We start from the raw sequence: 16,233 nt of genomic DNA, 5'->3' as shown, positions 1-16,233 counted from the left end.
AATAATTCAGTTTAACAGAGAGGAAGAGTCCCTCAGCATTATGCCTGATAAAGATACATGTAAATGGTTACTGATACTATCAGAGTGTCCATTTTTTATTTACAAAATCCTTCTGCTGCTGTGGGAGAAATCCTGCTTGCTCTTGGATTTCCTCCCCAGTACAAGAACTTTGCTATCAAGGAGTGGCTGGGATGTAAGGAAGACACACAAAAGTTAGTCGTGCATCACTGTTAGAACAACAATGAAGTTAATTAAGATGGAAGTCTAAAAACAGTCAGCTAGCAAGCTGACAAACTGGGGAGAAGGGAATCCAGCAACGCAGAACTGAGAATAAGGACATGAAAAGATGTAGGCTTTGCAGAGACAGCGTACAGGAGTCTGTCCCAGGAAGATCCCAGGAGTTTAGAGGATAGTAGGGGAAAAAAAAACCAAAAAAAAACCCCAACAATCCCAAATATGCACTGAGCAATGACATTGAGATGAGACTTTTTATTTTCTGTACTCAGTCTGAGAATTAACTGTCCAGGCATGACTACTGGAAAGCATACAAAAAGAAAACAGACAGCATGCCAGACAGCATGCCAGCTTTGCTAAGGACAGAAGCAGGGTCTTTACAAAAGATGAATTTTGGAAACTGGGTAGGTAACAAAGCCTGAAGAAACAGTAGTAGTAGATCTTTGAATGACTGAAAAATTCCACTCTTGGCAATTAACAAGCAATTAATAAATAGCTCTTATGTAAAAAGGGATTAAGTGCAGGCAACCTGACTTGGGAGGGAAATGTCACTGATTCAGAGCATCTGCCACGGAAGCTTGTGCCTCAACATAATGCAGTGTTACAGGGACACTATTCAAGTCGGTAGCACAATCCTCAAGTCACATTGGAAGGACTGTATCCCGAAGACACAGCAACAGCAGACAGATCCTTCGCAGCTAACATTTAGAAGTTCCTGATATATGCACGGCCCTCTTAGGATCTCTGTTCTCACAGGTTATATCTTAAATTTTGTGCAAACACCATCATGTACCGAGATATACACCAAATACACGAATGCTATTCACAAAATAAGACACCGGATTTGCAATATCCACCACAATAAAAGGATGACATCCAACTGATCATGCTTGTTGGAACAGATAGGTTGAATTAATGTTTTCAGCAAAAAGATGTGAACTACCCTTTTTCTTCTAGTAATCCTGGTGATCAGAAAAAGGCTATGTATAACCAATACTCAGAAAAGACTAGCCAAGAGCTAAAGATAGAAGCATACTGATAAAAGGAAGTTTCTGTACAGGCCTGAGTCTCTAAAGGAGTTCTGTATTACAGGGGGCAGAAAAACTGCACGTAAAAGGACAATTATCAGACAGCGTTGTTTACTGCACTAAATAAAAGCCCATTCTGCACCAGGAAAGCACCTTATTAAAACTGTATCAAATACTGGATCAAAAGTTGTACAAGTCCAGTTACACGAGAAGGAGGACTGAATGTATGGACAGATGCAAAGATGATGCAAAGGAAGCATTTCCCATATCAGGCCACGGACAATGAAGAACACGCAACTAAAGATATGGACTTGTGGCTGCTCTGAAAGGGAATAGCTAAAAGCACATGGAAAGTGAAATAAAATGTAGATATGGAAACATACAAAAGTCCCAAGAGAAACTCAGGAAGACATCAGGGAAGACTCAGGAAAGATGTGGTCTTACACATATGACAGTGATGGACCTGTGTAACTACTTAAGATGGGAACCAAACCTGATTCCCCGATAAGTATCACCAAGTGCTACAGCAGTGGTCTGTGCTAGAACCTGTGTGAGATAATGTTCACGAGTCACCTGGAAGACAACATGAACAAGGTGATAAAGTCCAATAATAAAAATAAGGTTTCCAGAATAGTAAAGACGGGGGTCAGTTTTGAAGAACTGCAGGAGCTCAGGAGACTGAGTGACTGGGCAGTAAGAGGAGATAGAAAATGCAAGCTGAATAAATATTAAATACATGAGAAAAGTATCCTAGCTTTGTATATTTAATGATGGCTCTGTCTAGAGCAAAGAATGAGATATTGTCACCATAAAAAATAAACAAACCCAACCCCACCTTTGGACAAAGTAAGAAAGGTCACTGTCCTAGAAACAGTGTTTGTCCAGTCCTCCCAGAAATGCAAGAACAGCAATGTAAGATCAGCCAGGGCTCTAGTGCTGCCGAGTGGATGCCATATACAGGACAAGTATGCTGTGATATGTCTTTAGGATACTCTTCTTCACGTCCCTTTCTGGCTCCCATTACCGCATCAGGTGCCCTGAACACCTACTGAAGTGCCATGCGAGGTGTAAATGTCCCTTGTCATGAAGCCTTCTCATTTCTGCTCATCTCCTAGGAGGTGTGTAAGCATGGGCTGTCTACCACAGAAGAAGAAGAAAAATCACGTTCTGCGACTCCATGACAGCTTATAGCACCTGTCTGGGGTCAAGCTCAGGGCAGACTGTACGTAGGAATAAACACCTCCTCTCAGATTTGCACAGTTGTTCTCCTTCTGAGGAAGCAAACATTGCTTTGATTTCTCATGAATATTCACAGGAACTTCACAGGAAGGTTGCTGACAGAAGCACCATCTCTAGTGCTCTGTGTTCCCTTCAGTGACTGAGCCTCATCGGTACCAAGCTAAATGACTGCAGCTATCTGAACACAGCGTTAGTAGCTGTGGTTAGTCACTGCTAGGGACTGTTTCAGGTCAGTGGGTGAGGGGAGCAATTCTGGGGACAAAAACCATGGAGGGCAACAGGAATGTAACCAAATGGACACTGTTGGATCCTGGTCAGATCCTCTGGGCTCCCTGTCTGACAGTCTTCACGGCAACCACATCCAAAAAGTGGGAGAGCCAAAAAGTCAGCTTTGGCTTTTGATCATGAGGGCAAGCAGAAGGTGCTGGGTTCCAGAAGCAGAGGGGCAAATACATCTCCTCACTGGAGACTATGACTCCCCACGCCCATCACCTGTTTCCAACCTCGGAGCGACTCTTCCCTCGTGCTGTAGTAGGGCGAGCTAAGGAAGGTGGCTAGATTAAAACTGAATTAGTACGGAAGAAGCAAGAGGTTTCTTCTCATCCAGATCAGTCCTGTACAAGCACATCTGCCAACAGAAAAGCCTGCATGCCCTCCAAGGCGAGGCAGGATCGACTATCTGGAGGTATAAAACACCAGGAGGTGACAAAGCTAAACACAAGCATTCCAGGATTCGTGCTGGTGTGCTGTGACAACTGAATGCCAAGAAAACCTGAATCAGATCCCAGCCAAGCAGAAAATATCATGCTCTGAAGCACCATCCCAGAAGAGACTTTGTTATATTCTGCAGAGGAATAGTAGCTAAAACCCAGGCTGTGCTGCCCGGTGCTCGTTTAGAAAGCATAAAAGGTGCTTGGTACTTGTAATGATGGAGACAAAAAATGCCGAGGAAGAAGGAGATTCTGTTATCTGATGCTGCTCTTGCCGCCTCCCCACTCTGACACACAGAAGTATTAGTATAAGCTTGCACATCATGGCTTTGGAAGGGCAGAAAATGGTGAGAGATTTTCCACCTTCATACCATTAAAAAGAATTCTTGCTAGTTTGGTCCCAGAGGTAGCACTTGACTTAAATGATTGTTCCTGAATGTCCTGCAGTAGTAACTGGACGTGGACTGTGAGTTCAGTGTCAAGGAACATGCCTGTTATGGGCAGTGGTTGCACAGAAATGAGAATCTTCCCTGAAAGCCTATTTGGCTCAGACACTGTCTGCGTAAATCTTTCCAAGAGGAAATTTTCCAGCTTCTCTTCCAAAAACTTCTTGGTCTTAAAAAGACAAAGATGAAACATGCCAATGCCTGGCCTTGGCTAAGACGAGAAAATGCCTGTGCTGATATTACCATGCTGGCAGGAACGTATCCTTATTTAAAAGCATAAACCTATCAAACAAAACCTATCCATGATACAATAAATCTTACAAGCCTGAAACTAGCTCAATATCTAAGCACAAGGGTTGCTGTCACCGGAGCTGCACCCCATTCTCCTGCAGTCAGTGGCACCCGAGTGCAGGCTGAGCCTCTGCATCTCCTCTGCCCTCACTGGCACAAGAACACCCCTCCTACCCGCACCAGAACAAGGTACAGCTGCAGATCAAGGTAACGCTGCTCTTCAGAGGAATCTGGCTGTATCCATCTGGGATGCAGAGACACCAAAACGAAGTCATACTGGTCTGTCTTTCCAGGGAGAATGCTGGATACTAAAGGAGTGTAATTTCTTTTCTTCTGTGAATGCAAAGCTTCTGCTCACTACATAGAGCTGGTTCTATGTGACCAGCAATTTTCATAGTCCCTGGTTTTCTTAACGTAGACTTTCATCTTAAAATATGATTTACATTCTTTGTTCCTAACTACAAGACTTACTTGCTTTCACTAAAACAAACACTTTGAATAAGTCCACTTCAAACAGTCCTAATCACTTCGTATAACTGACTTCTCTACCACTTTTTGTATCACACTCAGACAAGATGTTTTCTTCCAGACAGCTAAAATGAAGATTAGAAGACTGTTACCCCAGTAACAGGCACACATACAGTTGGATACAAAGTAAAGTGAAATACAAAATTCAAGAAACACTGTTAAGAACTGCTTTTCTTTATTTTCCTAATACTTTTAAGAATATCCTCTTTCTGGTTACATACACACAAATCAGCCTCCTGTGAAGAACAGACCTTCCATTTGCATGTGAATAACTCCATGGGCATGACTATTTATTTGGCCTGAGCTGCCAGAGAATGCACTTGAAAATCCTCAGGCCGAAATTCTTGACAAGGAGTTAAAATGAATTAATTTGCTTCATCAGATGTAGTGCTACACAATGAAGAGAAATAGCAGAAGTGGCCTGATGGGTAACAGAAGATGGAGGGAAGAAAAGGAAGAATTTAAAAGTAAAACTCAATTTTGCAGTAGCCACCAAATGACCTATACACGTGTGCGGGCATGTGTAAGTGCTACAGTAACATCAGACTGCTGCCATGTCCCTGCAGACAGAAATCCAGCTCTATGTCTGGAAGAGAAGTTATTAATCAGGTGGATAATTTCTGCATTGACTACTGGCAAAAAACCCCAACCAACAAAGCTGCAACAGATGAGTTCTGAGTGAACCTCTGGAAGTCATTATTCCCATAAGGAGCCGCGGGTTGTCCGCGTGGTCTCATGACTCCAATGCTCTGGTGAACCAGTCCATTGAGACCGTTCACTGCTGAGCTGTGAGCAGGAGCAGGACAACAGCAGCTTTCACACTCCTTGTCCCTCTGAGAAGGAACGCTCAGACCACGGGCATCGCCGCTGCTCCGCTGCAGCAATCCAAGAAGAGCATCTGTGGATGCGTGCCTCTGGAAAAACCACCACCACAGCTGAATCTGCAGATTTTGTCACTCAGAGCTCCAAACCTGACTCCAAGCTGTGTTTCTCTAAGCCTCCAAGTGCTATTTCCCAAATCAAAATTCAACAAGAAGTTGGAACAAGTCTCTGCAGTCGACTCCTGTCCATGGGAATTTCTATTCTTCATTTAAACAAGACTGAATGATTACAGTGAAATTTAAAAAAAATATTAGCGACCACAGGCTGATGTGTACTAGCAGCATGAAAAATGATTAGCTTTTTAATTCCAGGCACTGTATTCATTTCAAACCCATCATACAGCCTCAATTTTGCAAACAGATGCACTCATGCAGATCCGCAGAGATTAGCAAGTCTCTTCACATGCAGAGAACAGAGGGGGAGGGACACAGGAGAGAGCTGGTGGAGAACTACAAAACACCGCGCAGAAGTCCACTCAGATGATGATGGTAAGTGACGAAACAGGCACACATACAGTTCGATACAAAACAGATTTTGCTAAGGACTGTGGTTAATTTGATCGTTCTTACTAAAAGGATAAGAAAATCAAATATCAATAGCAGAGTGAATTAAAAAAGCACAATCAAACACTAATACCAGATTTTTAGAACTCACAGACATCTGAATATGAAAAGCCCTCTAAAATACAATGTTAAAACACTCGTCAATAAAATAGGAATAAGGAAAAAAAAATATAGCTATACTTTAGATGTAAGATAAGAGGGTCCTCTAAAACTAGACTAGCCACAATGAGTGATGAACAAAAAAAACAAAACCCAAGCCCTGTTTTTTATTTTTGGTTTTGTTTTTTTTAAATTGAATTTTCTATTCTAGCAAATATATCATTGGGGAAATAGATTAAAGGAAATCTCCCTTACTCTGCAGAAATGACCACATCTTACAACAGCTATCTTGATAGTCTAAAGCACAATCTATATGAAGAATTTTGACATGCACCTCTAAGAGCGTTCATCAAATTTGTGATCTCAGTATTCCAGAATGGGATGCTTAATGTTTGAGATCCATTCAGAACCTTCTTTGATGCCCATCTCTACCTAAAAGGATTTTTCAAAATCCTAGTTCCAATGTAAAACAGCGGAGGTTCCAGTTCCGAGTTTCTGGAATCCTGTTATTAACAGCACCATTACACTCCTCAGTGCGGCGGTTTATAAGCTGATCTGTGGGCATCTCTTCTGTGAAAGATGAGGAAAATGTCACTTTTTTGACTGCTTGCTATTTTGCAGTCTGTTCACAGGAGACTGTGTAAGTGGATGAACACCTCCTTCAGAAGATAACAACGTTCCACAAATTGAAAAGCTGATTGAGAAATAATGCTGTAATGCCAAGGACTAATTCAGTACGATGAGTTTAGGTGTTTTTAATATTTTTTTTTTTTTCTTAATTGCAAAAAAAGGGCAGCAATTTATTTCTGGTAAGTCAGGAAATACTTTGTTATTTTCAAGAACTAACATACTGATGATAGTTGACAGCACATGTGATAAGCATGTGTCTTTTTATCATTGTTAGTATTGTCCCAGCATCAAAGAACCATTTTTAAGCTTTACGTATCACTACTTTGCCAGAGAAAAAGAAGCATTTCACATTTCTTCTTCTGTTGCACTGCTGTTTTTGTAGCTTCCACATATTATATTTAGTCTACAAAAACACACATCTTTACAAACTTTGCATAGATATAAATATTGCACTCATACTGAATTTATACATATATATAAGAGTGAGAAACATAAAAGTGCTTCAGTATGAGTTGCAGTATTTAATGCCTGAGGACTATTTTCAACAGCAAGCCCCAAAACACTTCTGCAGGCTCCTGCCACAGCTCTCCAGGACAGCCACCACGGTTTTGCCAAAGCCCTGTCAGATACTCACTGTGAAGATACTGAGCGATGCTTATTGTCCGCTCCTCCGTTAGCTGCCCAGCCTTTGATATCTTGGTGCACTTCAGCTGACTTGAGAGATCTCTTGATTCAATCCAACAAATGGTGTCCTCTTTGTAGCTATAATCGAGTGTCAAAATTGCAGATCCTTTTACAGGAGTTCGGGCCGACGCTTTGCTTCCGTTGAGATGCAGTACCTCAATTGTTTCAGAGCTTGCAATCAGAAGCAGAGGAGGTCTATCAGCAGGCTCTAAAAACAAAAGTAAAGAGAATTTAAAGGGTTAACAGACTGTGTATACCATATTTAGCTTTCCAGTTTTAACGCAGTTTTTAATGTTCTTACCGGCATGTTTTAAGAGATATAATAAATTGGTTTTATTTTCATAACTATCATATATTGCAAATTACTGGCCTATTTTATCCTGCTGTTCTAATGGTTCACATCATTAAAGAAAATTAATTACCCTAGCCCCACAGCTTCTGTTTAATTCCAAGCATCATTATTGAAACATTTTTCATGCCCAAGTCATAAAACGAAATACAAGTTACGCAAATTATTTCTGTCCAGATTACTGGCATTTCTAAAAGAATGAAGGCCAGGAAAACCTGCAGAACTTACGAGTACACATGAAAAGGTGAAGTACTTTTCATAGTAGAGTCTGTAAAATAAGACACAAACTGAGGAGTGGATTCTGCTACAGAAAACAAAACCCCGCCTAACAAAAAGCCCAATGCAGCAACACCTGGTGACAGCACACAGATGACGGGCGTAACGCCGTGCATTTTCAAGGAGAAAGTGTCCCGCTACGGAGTGTCCCGACAGCAAAAAGGGAACAGAGAACACTCAGTTTCCATTGGGTTACCGTTGATGTCACAATAATAAACCAAAAATATGAAGAAGCAATTCATATTAAGGTATCACCCGCAATGTAAAGTGTTGTCACATTGACCTGAATCTCTTTGCCCAGAAGCCTTGCTAGTGATTTAAAAAAATGCTCGAGCAATGTGTGAGTAATGAAGGGAACAATCATAACCCAACAGTGAAGAATATGCAACATGAATACAAAATGTTCCACTTCAAGTTAAAACGTTAAAAAGTTAAGTTATTCACACAGAGGAACAAACAATTGTAACTGAGACAAAATATTTTTAGCATTATGATGAGCGGCGTTGGGCACAAAAGCAGCTGTTCTTGCTCTAGGTGTATCTTTAATTGCTTTACAGTCTCGAACATCTAGGGCTGGTTGGAAATTATGCAGTTGACTTTGTCAACTGCAAATGAGTATCAGTCTCCGTAGGACGAGGGGTCTGTTATATTTGGTGTGCTGAATTACGCTGCTGGAATTGAGTGACGTCTTGCTCTAGACCTGGACTAGTACTTTAAACTGAAATAAGGTCCCAGTGAATCCAGAGCTGGCAGGGGGACATCTATATCAAAATCATATGTCAGCCATTCCTCTTTTTTTTCTGGGAAGAATCCCTTCATGAGAAACATCAGGGTGACATTGCTTTGCTTCAATTTATGATGGGGAATTGCCATTGACATAAAATATTATGTGAATTGGCTGGGAAAAAAAATCAGACAGATGTATGTGTTTAAGGTAGCGGACAGAGAAACTGCTTCCTAAAAAGTCCCCTTCCTGTTAGATATCGTGCAGTATTCAGTGCCCTGCTCCAACCGAGACTGAGCTCATGCAGGACCTTAGGAGCAGACTCCCTGAGAGAGGAAGATATGGTGACCCTAAAAACTGCTTCAGGTTTAACTGGAATAACAGGGATGTCTGATTTTGCAATAGGGTACGTTCATGTGAATCGCTTAATGGAAAGTTGTCCTTTGCAACATGGTCAACCCCGCTATGACACCTCTGTTGGTCCCATTCATTTGTTAGATTAAACAGTGTTGTCAAGTGGGCAAACTTTTCGATGCTGTACTCAAAAAATTACCCTAAAACATAGAAACTCACACTGCAGTTGCAAGCATAAGTGAGGAATATTTGCGTTGCCAAGTCAAGAGCTCTCACCCCAAGGTAATCTGCTTGTATTCAAAGGAATAAATCGATGTTTAAATGCTGTATTGAAATGTTGTACTTTCAATCAACATTCTACTTAATAAAGTTTTCAAAATTTTACTAAGCAATTCCAGCTGTCTAAATGAGAAAAAATAATTTGCATAAATAAAAGGATTTGACAAATAATACTTCATCAGCCAGTCTGATTAAAGGGAAGAAAATGCTGCGGTGAATACAGTGCTCAGTGGTCTCACTCAAACACACAGAAGTAGGTGTCACATTCCGTTCTTCGGTACCACCTACTTTTATTTCAATATCTCTTTTTTTGGAGGAGCGGGTGGGATATGTAAGAAAGTTCTTTGCTATAATGGATCAGCATGTATTCTTTCTCAAGTGGATTTCATATACTCTTTTCCTATTTTTTCTCATTCCATAACGTACATTCTACCCTGTAACATACTTTACTCCCTCCCAGGAAATCCCACACTGACATCTGCGAAACCACCTGTCTGTAGCATTGCCTTCCGAACTTACCGACTGTCCTCATCAGTCCCCCATCCACTTCCACCAATACATCAGTCATATCCAGGCAGAAGAATTTTTTAAAAAATCTCAGAAGATATCTAACAACTGAAGGGACTGAACTTCTTTGTGAAACAACCTCTTGTGGTATAAGCCAGTATAAGTTATTTGAAACCTGCCAGGTAGGTCCATTTGCAGTCAACAGGTGGCTGGTGTATGTAATTCTCTCTTCCCCCCTTTCTTATCAACTTCTGCTACCCATCAGAAGCAGAGAACCAGGCTTAAGAGCTTCTGTCTCTATCCCCTAGTCAACCCTGAGAGTTTTCAGAGTGGTACAAAAGATGTGTTGGCATCTGCATCCTGCTAAGTTTGGGGATTCTTTTTCCATCTAACAGCCCTGTGGTCAGCTTCTCCCTTCCCACAAAATAATACCACTGCCTGATTCTGGATTCAATCATGCCTTTCCCAGCCAGCAGCAGTGTGAAAAATCCTCTATCATTATTATCATTTTTGTTCTTATACTTTGTGTTAAGTGAGATATTTCCCCTCTGCAATCCATAAAGCCTGTGAGAGGAAGCGGCTACACAGAGGCTGCTTGCGGTTCCCCAGCCAGCATGGTTGTGCAGTTATCCCAGGCTGCGACAGAGAACCATATCCTTTCTTGCACTGTTTTGAACTGACCTATTGCAAACTGTAATGAGGATTTAATACCTCACTAAACTCCAGAGGAAGCCTGCATTTTAGTATTAATGTCAAAGACATAAGGGAGTTCTGAAAAAGAATTAGCGTCAAACCTCCCGAGCAACAGTTGTAATCGAACCAGGCTGCCGACAAAGGAATCGTCAGGGCTCGTGGCACTGCTAAGAGCTTCTGCTCAGCAGGCACTATTAAACATTAAAAATACCTCTGCTTTCTGGCAGAACTTATTCAGAAAAGACATTACTGAGCTTGAAATTATATTTTTCAAGCAGCCCATACATGATATAATTCAATGGATTGAATCAGTTAATCACGTTTTTTTTCACAGTAGGGTAGGTAACCTGCTTATTTCAGTGTTGCTCAGATACAGGCTGTTTTCATAATTGCTTATAGAAAAAAAAATAAAATTAATGATAAAACTATACAAACAATATTAAAAGTTCCTATAAAAAATGAAAAAAAAAAATTAAAGCATCTTACTGACTGTATTGTACAATGCAGCAGAAAACCAAACAAAGAAGATGAGAAAAAAAAATCATGTCATCTCCCTCACAAAAACTGCTCGTCTGTTTCTCCAGAACAGAATCTACACAGCTTAAAAGTTTTGTGGACAGATCTAGGATGAGTTACAGTGAGCCGACAGCAGCTTTTCAAATAACTGGACTTCATGTGTGTTATTTTTTCACAAGTTTTCTTTTTTTTTTTTTTTTTCCATTTTACAGGAAAGATAAGAAGTGAATAGCTCTCTAATCCAGGAAAGTTTCATGATTCATCCCTGTTGACTAAAGTGAAAGCATCTTCTTTTGAATTATGTTTAAGACAGAGTAGTGGAAAAGATGAAAGACTTGCATTTCCCCCCTCCCTGATCTTGTCTAAAACACAGATCAATAAGTGATGTCACAACAAATCAGAAACTAAGGCGTTTGGCTCTGCCAACAGTCCTACTTCTGCTCTGAAAGAAAAGCTGCGGAAACGCCAGCAATGATTTTTTTTATTCCCACTACAATGATATGAAAAGGATAAAAACCAGAATTCGGTGTTTACCAGCAGCTTAAAACCCCTTCTCCTGAGGTATGCATTGAAAATTATTAGTCCTTTGCTCTTAGCAATATATGTATTGTATAAAAGTCTGAAAAACATTTAGTAGTGTTGAATAAAATGCCGTCAAACTTTATTTTGAAATTAATTTTGAATATTTATCCACAATATGCCCCACAAATGGGCTGCTTTATTTCTAAAACCTCAAAACATTGTTCTGTGAGATTTTACAAGAAAACTGTGCCATGGAATCAGTTTAAGAATGATGATTGTTTACTAAATATCAGAAAAAGCTTTTTGCTTTAATCATTATCAGTTCATTCTGCTTTATCTACAGATAAAGTTTTCCTCCTCACGTGGCATTTCTCTCTGTGCAGTCTAAGCAGATATAAAACATACCAGGAACTTTTGCAAGAAAGATGAACTTTTTCTCCTCAGCTAAAGATTTCCAATTCTGTCCTTTTGTTTCCTTAAATATTCTTTTCATCACATGCAGGCCTTGCAGTACAGGCACACAAACTCGGTAAACAAAGAAGTTCTCAAACTCTGTTCAGCAAAGCTATATTTTGTTTCATTTTCACCTCGGAAGCAGTCATTAACCGCTTCTTTATTCTTAAAAGAAAGTGTGGTTAAAAAGTCTGGAAAAACCCACGGTGTGCCCCCAGCTGTTTTGATACCTATTTTAACACCCTTCCCAAAGGTACTGTGCAGCTCAGAGTTTCTGCCTCCAAAGTTATTTAAATGAGCTGAGGAAGAAAATGCAGAATTTAATGAGGGATAAACCTCACCACCTTCAGAGCCAAGCACTTGGCTGCCTGAAGGGCAGGAGAAAAGTAACTTCTGTGAACTTCTTTGCTAATTGTACTGGGGCTGGGCTCCCCCGGACCCGTGCTCACGGACAGGCATCACCCGCCCGGCACCGTCCCTACGCGGGGCCTCCAGCGTCTCCTCCACTTTGCCCCTTGTAAATCCTCAGAAACCTCCCAGTCCGCTTACAGAGACGTGGCAAAGGGCTGATGCTGGTTTGGTGTGGCGTACTGGGCCGTGTCTAGGTGTTCAAGAAACGCGTGGCTGTGGCGCTTCAGGACATGGTTTAGCAGGCAGCGTGGTGTTGGGTTGACGGTTGGACTTGATGATCTTCGACATCTTCTCCAACCGTAATGATTCTAGGATTCTAGGATCTCAGCGTGGACGGCGATTCATATTCTTAGCAGGTCTGCTGTTAACATTGAAAATCGGACATAATGCCTAACCTAACCTAAACCTCTCCTGCTGCTTCTTATCTTTCAGAGCTTTTACACACAGGGCAGAATATTCCTTAGCTGATTTTGTTTATCTGTTTGACAACTACTTTTGTCAAATGTAGACAAAGCGGATAGCTTGCTCTTTCCATCCTTATTTTCTTCAGGCTTTTTAAGGAAAAAAAGTTGATTATTTTTCTAAGTGCTCTTTTTTTCCTCCTTAGGACACCTTTTTTTCCTGGATTCTGTTCTGTTGATCCACATCTGCCTTGCGTGATGTCCTGCACTGGATAGTGTATCCCATCTGAAGAATTCCCAGTGTTGAGTAAGTAGCAGGATCACTTCATGTATTTTGGCAATAATAATCCTACCTATACATACCAGGGTAGCACCTCTCCCCCTGCGCAGCAAGAGGACATGGACTCATTTTTGACTTCTGATCCACTACACATTTTAGATCCTTTTCACCAGTCTCTTCCTGCAGGGCCATACCTTCCTTTTGTCCTTGCTTGAACCTTTTCCTACAAGGCAGAAACTTGTGAAAAGCAGCTTGTACGATCAGCGAAGCTATGAATGTAACGGCAAAGGTGTAGGAAAGCAACCTGCCGGTACGTGGAAACGTCACTATTTCCCATGCCGTACATCGGGCCCAGTGAAGCAACATAAGCTCTCACAAGTCACTGCAGCTCTTGAAGAGCTCTGCAATAAAAGCACCTTCCTTACTGTGTCCCGTGTCTGATAGACCTCTGTGCCCTATGAAGTGTTTGGCCCAAATATTCATCATATTGATAATTTAATTCAGCATTAGTTCAACGAACAGTTGTGTTTCCAAAAAAAACTAATATAATGAGTAATGCTCATTTCTTCGCAGCACCATGATCTTGTTTTGTACTGTCCTGCCGTGATTCCTCTGATTAATGACTAGTGATTCCCTTCTGAAAATAACAGAAAAGATGAAAACGACTGTAAAATAAACACGATGAATTATTAAGAAAGACACAGGAGCAGTTCTTCTCTGATAATCTGATTCATTCCACCAACACGACCAACACACTGACAGCTCACTACAACACCCATTTGTTACGCAGTCTGCTGGATCTAAGAAGGGGAACTCAAAGGCTCATGTCAAATCCAGTACTGGCACCTCAGGGACTTCCTGATCTAGAATTGCGTTATTGATTTTCACGTAGTGAAGGAAGAAGAATATTAAAATACTTTTGCTTTGTATAGACTTTCTTATCTCACAATACTTCGCTGTGGATTTTTAAAAAATTGCTCAGCTATGTTGTGTGGATCAATACAAAACTTGGTACAAGAAGTAAAAAACTCGGTAACTCTTATTGGCACTCAAGTCAGACATATTTAGCAGTGCTCTTTTCATGAGGAAGCCTCAAAAAAGCCAGCAGACTTTCCTATTTTCTGATGGCAAAACAACTACAAAATGGAAGACTGAAAAAATATATAATAGACAGAACTTTATACTTGTGTGTTGAATCATTGTGGATGTTGAATAATTGCTTAAGGAACTTTTGGGGTTTTTTAATATAAAAGCATTGTTAACTCAATATGCTGAGGAGGGAAATACTGTGTACAATATCACTTCATTAAACACAGTTCACTAACTTCCTCAAATACCCAATTTACTATTACTGATGAAAACATGCACTAAGTAACAAAAAGCCTACTGTGAGTACGTATATCATGAAATTTACCTCTTGGGATATTGCAAGGACAAAGCAAACTCATGTCTTTTTTATCCTTAGGGTACAATTACCTCACGATCATTTCCTCTGTCTTCTCACTAGCTCCGTTGTCTTCCCAGAGTAAACAACCTACTTTGTTGCTGTGAGGAAAATCTTTGATTTATTTATGAACAGGGAAACTGAGACCTGTTCTAATGTTGGCTGAACTGACTGTTTTGCTTTAATTAATAATAACCGTATAATAACTTCTAGTATCTCCCTTGGAGTATTGTCGTAATACGTGAAAAGTTGTTCGTCTCTTTCTGTCTTCTCATCTCTATCCTCCAGCTAGGACCAAAACACAAAATATTTTCATTAAGGTAAAAAGATGTTAAAACTTACCATTTTTGGCCTTGCAGGATTTGTTGTCAGGCTGAAGTACATAACCCTCCACACAGCTGCAAGTGTACGATCCATCTGTATTTATACACATCTGGCTACAGCTTCCATATGTATTACATTCATCCAAATCTAAAGAGACATTAACGAGATCTTGATTAAGGATTAGGAAAAAAAGAAATTCAACAAAAAATCAGAATTCTAAGAGAACAGTTGAAGTCATTAAGTCACTATGGTACGATGCTTTATGTTTTCTCCCTTCTCAAGCCATGGCCTTATCACAGATGTTGGCTGTTGAAATTACTCCAGTAGCCAAACAGAAGGCCAGGAGTTTTCAAGTTTAATAGCTGTTAATTTTGAAAGATGAAACGTTCATTTGTTCAAGTAGTATTCAATGTCTGCTTGGTGTTAGAGAGACATTTGTGTTCTTGGTAGTGCCAGAGACCACTAGTTATGAGGGTTAATGAATGAAGCAACATTTCCGGACAGCAAACAACTGATTATCCTTCTCAACCTATTTATGCCGGCAGTGTCTTATAGTGCCTTAAATGAACTGTCAGAACTCCTACACTGAACCATCATCCACTACATCAAAATCTATATATTTCTCTAATAAATATAAAGAACAATTTTCTCAACTAGGGTACGTAGGCAGAATGCTATAAAATCAAGATATGCTATTTAATAGTAGTTGAGGGTTTAAGTAATAAATTGACATTTTAAAAAACTGCTGTTGAAATTATTTCCTCAGATATATTTTCAATCACAAAACATGACAACCATAGAGCAGAAGAACTTATAATAAATTATATTTATGAAGAATCTGGCTTAGCGCTGTTACTTGGAGAGAGGAGTGATTGGTAGCGAGCACATACATAAGGCAACAGAGCTCCAAACTGCTTATAAACAGAGAAAAAATAGAACAAGAAACAAATACCTGGACAGAGAATTAAGAAGTCATATATTTCCAAAATGGAAAAGAACACCAACTTCAGTCCACAATTAATTACGTCGAAATAACATTTCCAGCTAAGTTGTACGATCTGGGAGTGTTCATTTATCAAATTCTAATCTAGGTGTGACTTTATGGGCACGAAGCAAAGCGCTACAAGTTTTCCAGGACCTCCTGGTAGTGAGGTCTGCAGAGCGGCTCGCACAAACGAGCTGCAAGCTCGTCTGAGCGGTGGGAAATGCTTCCCAGCTCCTCCAGCCTGGCTGAGGATGCTTTGCTCCCAGTGCCTTTGAAATAGTTGCTGCCAGGGCACGGGCTCTGGAGCGCCCAGGAGTCAGCAGAGAGGCCCTGACTCTCGCTTCGGTGGGCTGCTCCTTGCCCGCGTCAGCCCCGCAAGCC

The 16,233-nt window shown here is 40.6% G+C and overlaps 1 protein-coding gene across 3 annotated transcripts in view; it reads right to left on the bottom strand.

The window, feature by feature from the left end:
• Positions 1-16,233, bottom strand: part of LRP1B (LDL receptor related protein 1B) — a 760,762-nt gene that overhangs the window by 363,276 nt on the left and 381,253 nt on the right. For 2 of the 3 annotated variants that reach the window (XM_075430359.1, XM_075430360.1), the window contains exons 4-5: positions 14,886-15,014; positions 7,285-7,542 (exon numbers count right to left, since the gene is read on the bottom strand). In XM_075430359.1, the coding sequence (XP_075286474.1) occupies positions 7,285-7,542; positions 14,886-15,014 (387 nt within the window). The remainder of the gene's footprint in view (positions 1-7,284; positions 7,543-14,885; positions 15,015-16,233) is intronic. The other variant, XM_075430361.1, reaches the window with a different exon arrangement.

This window comes from Opisthocomus hoazin, chromosome 9 (assembly GCF_030867145.1).
Source record: "Opisthocomus hoazin isolate bOpiHoa1 chromosome 9, bOpiHoa1.hap1, whole genome shotgun sequence".
In the NCBI taxonomy this organism is placed as follows: domain Eukaryota; kingdom Metazoa; phylum Chordata; class Aves; order Opisthocomiformes; family Opisthocomidae; genus Opisthocomus; species Opisthocomus hoazin.
This window is presented reverse-complemented; position numbering and strand designations above follow the sequence as displayed.